Raw genomic sequence first — 6572 nt, 5'->3', positions numbered from 1 at the left:
TGGGATGTATAAACCCTAGCCCAGCAGGGTAAACTGGCACAACTAGCCAACAAGACATTCCGTATGAAGCTTGAAATCCTAGGACTGAGCGAATTCCGTTAGCCGAACTTTGAAGAACGCAGGGTGACGTCGGGACAAATTCTGCTATACTCTGGCCTACGAGGTGAACACGCTCCCCGCCACCGTTGAGTTGGTTTCTTGCTCAGAGACATGGGTTTCCCGTGATGACGTCACGGAAAATCAAATCGACGAATCAAATGAAAACGGATCCTTCTTGATGTGCGGAACAAACGTAGCGCCGACATTGCGTCCGATCATCATCTCCAAGTCAGCGAGATCCGGCTGCGCATTGCCAGGATCCATCGACAGGAGGACAAAATCGGGCGCCGGTTCAACACACGCCGACTGTAAGACACTGCGGTGAAAAGGTCCTTCGTCGAGGAGCTAGAGAACCGTGCTGCGAATATTCCAGAAGGTAGAAGCGTAGAAAATCAATGGAGCGTCATCAAGAACACCTTCATCGCCACCGGCGAGAATATGTTGGGTGAGCAACACACCCGAAGAAAGCAGTGGATCGCAGATGACAATGTGATGTAAGTAAGGTGAAGAGATCATTTTGTGTAATACACAGTACTTTGCTTGTGTTAGTGCCCGGTCTATTATTTTTCATAACAACTCGTAGAATCTTGACAACGGGAAGATCGAAGTAGGTCGTGGTAGGAGGTAGACGTGAAAATTTTTCGTGCTCAAGTTTTAATTGTCAAAATAAAAAATCTATAATTTTTGTGTTACTGGGAAGTAAATTTAGATTTTACCATAGTATTCGCGTGTGAAACTGAAAAAGCTCAGTGATGTTCTTCATTTTTGCTTCGTCGGAAAGAAATTGGTTTTTATATTGAAGACTTCCGCTGCCGGGAAAAATATACTTCGCGGGTGACTGTGTGATTGTGCCGGTTGTGCTTTAGTGTCCATCGCGTTTTTTTTTTTAACTCTGATAAATTTAATGATGTGTGGCACGAATGTGTTGAGTGGTTTTTGGCGACGCTTCTGGATGACCGGGAGATCCTAATGGAAGCTTTGAAAGTACTGGAAGTCGTATAATTTGGTGAGTCTGTTTCTGCATATCGTTTTCAAAATGTGGTGCCTGAACGTTGACCAAACGTATTCTTTGGAGTTTACACATCCATTAACAACATTCCAATTCCCATTTTCCATACACCACACTCTCTATAAGTCGATAGTTCCATGACTTGATATGCTTCCTATGGTCGATGTCACGTCCAGTACAAATTTAATAACTCGATATAAGCTTAACCCTAAAAGGGATACTTGAGGTCCATTGGACCTCAGGCGCCTTTCAGAGCTCGTCTTTGATGGAACACACTCAGCGAGGTGACGAAACTGAGGCCATGAAGGTATACCTTTTAGGGTTAAATATAGTTACTGCAAAATAAGCTACTTTATATTTTAGAAATCGTTTGAAGTTTGTATATAGTTTACAATAGGAAGCAATCAGTGAAGTACTAGTAGTACTAGTAGTGAGCTGGATTTTTGTATGGTGAGATGATCAATTCTCCGTTTCTGCAATGAAATGGTGCAAACAGCGTGGGTTATATGATTTCTTGCCTAATTTGATGCTGTTTGAGCAAAAGTTTGAGTAACTGTGTTGTTGAAGTTGTAAGAAATAAATAATACAACAACACAATTAACCAAACTTTTGCTCAAACAGCATCAAATTACACACCAAAATTTTTGAAATGCTTCCAGCACGCCAAAAATCAGCAAAAGAAATTGCTGAATTTCAGCAACATTTTTGCTGAATTTCAGCACAACTTTGCTGATCAACTGTCAAAATTGCTGGACGGTTCAGCAAGTTGAAAAATAATTGCTGATACTCAGTAATTTGTATTGCTGAATGCAATCAGCACGCCAAAAATCAGCAAAGTTTGCTGATTACCAGCAAAAATATTTTGCAGTGTAGGCAAGAAATCATATAACCCACGCTGTTTTCACCATTTCATTGCAGAAACGGAGAATTGATCATCTCACCATACAAAAATTCAGCTCACTACTTTCAATCTAGTACTTCACTGATTGCTTCCTATTGTTTATGCTGAGAAAAACGGGAACTTTGATAGTTGTTCGAAAAGTTTTCCCTTCCAAGCAATGTTCAAATTTTATTTCTTATCGTTTCAGAGAGCGATCAGTGGCGCTTAAGCCTAGGCTTGTTAGCTAGGACACAGTGAAAATGCCTGTGCCCCATCCCGGAATTAAAAAGGCCCATGGAGTGATAAAATTTCTTAGCTATGTCACTCCTAACGTTGGTGTTTAAATATACCAAAACACTTTCACTCACTCCAACACCCAAGCAACACGACTTGTTTCAAAGCCAGTACCAGCAACATCAGTGCAATTTATTCACTGTTCAAATTAAGGACAACAGAACACAATTGCTTCTTCTTTGAAACGCAAAAAGCGCAAATTTTTTATCGTTGTGCAACTTGAGCTAGGGGGAATGATAAAAAAATGAAATAATATATTCAGACTCGAACCATGGACACCAGGAGTATTAACCACTCACCTAACACACTACACCAGAAGCTCTGTGAAAGATTTGCTGCTCAATGCACCAAAAGCTACTGAAGTTACGCGTTACTTCATTGTACCATCTTTGCCACAAGTTAGAAAGTTGTCAAAATGAAAAGACACGCAAGTTTTCCGCAACACATTTGGAACCTAATCTGAACACACAAACCACAGTAAGATGTTTCATGTGTGTTACATAGCACATTTAATGCAAGCTGACTGTATTGACACTTGTGAGGAATATGTAAGCTCCGCCTCCATAAATCGATGTTAAATACGATGTTATTTGTAATTCCCATGAAACAAAGCTGCAACTTAACGATATTCGGAGTTTAAATGCAACTAAACTGACAAGATGGAAGTTGCGTGCGCTTTTATTGCAACTCTTTTAGACCAAAGCATAGAAAACCACATTTTGGATGATGTTGCAGGTGCTGCTTGGGCACATCTACATGATTTACTCAAATCCTCCTCTTCTTGGCGTAACGTCCTCACTGGGACAAAGCCTGCTTCTCAGCTTAGTGTTCTATGAGCACTTCCACAGTTATTAACTGAGAGCTTCCTCTGCCAATGACCATTTTGCATGTGTATATCGTGTGGCAGGCACGAAGATACTCTATGCCCAAGGAAGTCAAGGAAATTTCCTTTACGAAAAGATCCTGGACCGACCGGGAATCGAACCCGTCACCCTCAGCATGGTCATGCTGAATACCCGTGCGTTTACCGCCTCGGCTATATGGGCCCTGATTTACTCAAATACACAATCTGAATCTTGTCGCATTACTCGCTTAGATATAGTGATTCCCAAATCACCCCAATCCAAATATCCAACTCCTTGACATCTATGGAAGTGTCGGTGAGTCGCTGACCTCTTGTAAAGTAGGTGTCATATCATCACATCCTTTCCTATCCTCGTAACGGAGAAGATGGGCGTGGAAGTTTTCATGTCTTTTTTACTTCAACCTCTGATTGGATAGCTTTTCCTTCCCAAATAGCAGTCCATAAGCAATTAGAATAGGAGTATTAAAGTTTTAACATGACAGCTTCCAGTATGCAGTCTACGAATTACTCCGTTACCACACAACGCAACGCAACGCAACAACTCCTAGAATCTTGACAACGCTTGACGTCATACGGTCAGTTGTTGTGATATTCAGAGACCGCCCACTGCCCACTACCCCTACATTGTGTTGTGTATAACGACAAGAGTATCCGCGATAAGTTGGTTTCCAATGCGTGTAATTTGGAACTGATTTTTAGTTGTGTTATATTCGTTTTTATGCCTGTGAAACTGTATCATCGTGTTCAGTTAGTGAAGCGGTTTCTGTTGATATATTAGGACAATCCGAAAGTGTAAAAAATCTGCGAATTTTTTCGAAAAACTTTTTCTCGTCTACGGAGTCTAACAATAATAGACAGACTATAGTGATTTCTTCGCCTAGCCCGTTGTAGGGCTACTACACGCCGATGATGACATCGGTGCTGTGCGATGTGTGCGTGCAGAGCATTGTCGCAGATAGCGATCGTGTTTACTGCTTCGGTGGATGTAAAAAAATCCTGCATATACGCTGCTCGGAATTAACAAAAGCTGGGGCAAATGCTCTTCGAGATAACGTAGGTCTGAAATACATGTGCTTCGACTGTAGGAAGACACAAATATGCCTCAACAAGCTGCAACAAGCCTGTTCGGAAATGACAGAAAAATACAATGCGCTCAGTACTCTGCTCACTGATCTCGCTTCGAATGTAGAAAGCTGCATCACAACTCAGCTTAAGGCATATGAGAACTCAATATCTGTGCGCCTTGACTCTATCTCCACCCAACTACAAAATATCAATTCTGCCTCTAACCCTGTCGCCACCGCTTCCAATACCACTGGTGTTGTTGTATCATATGCTGATGTATGCCGTAATGATAATTTCAATCAACGCAAACCGTCGTCGGCCGAGAAGTCATCGAACCAAGGGGCTGCGGTACCTGTATTAACTGATAGAGTATTACGATCTGGAAGACGCAGGCTAGCAGTGCCAAACCCAAGTATTAATTCCCTCCATGACCCGGTTCAGAGTACCCCGACCAGCAGTGTTAGCCAATCGAAATCGCCAATGATAAAAACGAAGCGCATAGAGAGAATTGAAAAGACTGTTTTGTTGCGGCCGAAGAGCAATCAGCAAACTGCTGTTACCAAAGCGGACCTGTGTGACAAACTGGATCCTACCGCGTATGCTGTTAAGGAAGTGCATTTTCGAGACTCCGGTGAGGTGACGATCCAGTGTGACTCCAAGGAGCATGCATCCCAACTAGTTTCTGCAGTCAATAATGCGCTATCGGAAAAATACACTGTCGAAGTTATGAAACCACTACACCCAAGAGTGAAACTGGTGGGGTTAACTGAAAATATGGACGAGGATGATCTCATTCGGAAATTGAAAGCACAGAACCATCTGCCCAATACTTTTGTGGTCCGGTGCATACGCATTACCGAAATTCAGAAACAAAACATCAGCCGGTTCAATGCTGTACTTGAGCTGGACGCTCCTTCTTATGAAGCCATCATGAAGCTGCAGCGTGTCTACATTGGTTGGGAACGTTATCGAGTTGTTGAGGATTTAAACGTTAAGCGTTGTTACAAATGTTCAGAGTACGGTCATCTGGCTTCTGCGTGTAGTAAGCCTGTCTGCTGTCCCAGATGTGCTGAGGGTCATGAAATCAGCGAATGCATGTCGGATTACGAGAAATGTGTCAACTGCGAGAAAATTAACAGCCAGCGAACATCTGAGTCGGATCGTCTAGCTGATGTCAATCATTCTTCCTGGAGCCAGAAATGTCCCATCTATATCCGACGGCTCAAAAAGGCTCGCCAGAACATAGATTATTCAACATAGCAATCAACTTTACCTTCTCTGCTTGCTGAGCAACTCTCCAGTGGTGACCAGTCTTCGGTGGATCACCCTGTTCTTTCAGGTAAATATAAGACTGGTATATGTCCTGCCGAAGCAGGGGAGATCACTACACTTTGTCATGGAGAAAAACTAATATTGCAGACGATCGCTCCTGCCGACCAACCATCGTTTTCGGCACACCAGTCGATGCTAGCTGAAAAACACGCTGTTCGTAACCATGACCAGTCTTCGGTGGATTGTCCTGTTCTCTCAGGTAATTATAAGACTGGTATATGTCCTGCCGAAGCAGGGAAGACTGCTACACTGTCTCATAGCGAAACACCAATTTTGCAGACAACTACTCCTGCTGACCCACGAGCGTCTACTGACCAACCGTTATTGCTGGCAAGTCAATCGGATCTAATCAAGCGAAGCGCCCATCGTGTCTCGTCGGAAGAAGCCGTTGCAGATCATCAACGAGAGATGCTTAGCAGTGAAAATGTTCATTGCAGTCTCAACCTTCTGTACCAAAACGTGAGAGGACTACGCACGAAGGTGGATGAATTCTTTCTCGCCGCATCCGAATCGGATTACGACGTCATTGTTATCACCGAAAGCTGGCTCAACGAGCAGTTTACTTCGTTGCTGTTGTTTGGTGATAAGTATACCATATACAGAAAGGATCGTGATGCTGAACTCACAGGCAAAAACCGCGGCGGTGGTGTACTCATTGCCGTTTCGAACCGTATAAGATCAACTGCTGTAGCGCTCTCTATGCATATTGAATTGGAACAACTGTGGGTACGCATTTCCTCCGGTAGCAGTGAGATTTTCATTGGCGTTGTGTATCTTTCACCTGAACACGCTTCTGACCCCAACTATGTCGAGAGACACATTGAGTGCATCAATCATGTTAGTGACTCCATTGGTTTTCAGTCTGGCCTTGTCTGGAAAACTAATACCAGTGGTCAATTACACCCTGATCCATGTCAATCCAACTTCAATAGTGCCAGTTCTGCACTTATTGATGGCATGTCGCTTTTAAATATGAGACAACTCAATCCTACAGTCAACAACTACGGCCGGAAGCTAGTCCTTGTTTT

At 43.0% G+C, this 6572-nt stretch overlaps 1 protein-coding gene across 1 annotated transcript; it reads left to right on the top strand.

The window, feature by feature from the left end:
• The first annotated feature begins 3788 nt into the window (after positions 1-3788).
• LOC115259185 (uncharacterized) lies at positions 3789-6176 on the top strand. The gene is made up of 2 exons (XM_062848900.1): positions 3789-4824; positions 4873-6176. The coding sequence occupies exons 1-2, from the start codon at positions 4054-4056 to the stop codon at positions 5470-5472; spliced, it is 1371 nt and encodes a 456-aa protein (XP_062704884.1). The 5' UTR covers positions 3789-4053; the 3' UTR covers positions 5473-6176.
• Positions 6177-6572: the final 396 nt, after the last annotated feature.

The sequence above is a fragment of the Aedes albopictus genome, chromosome 2 (genome assembly GCF_035046485.1).
Source record: "Aedes albopictus strain Foshan chromosome 2, AalbF5, whole genome shotgun sequence".
Taxonomy (NCBI): Eukaryota; Metazoa; Arthropoda; class Insecta; order Diptera; family Culicidae; genus Aedes; species Aedes albopictus.
The sequence above is the reverse complement of the archived record's forward strand: the minus strand, read 5'-3'. Positions and strand labels throughout refer to the sequence as shown.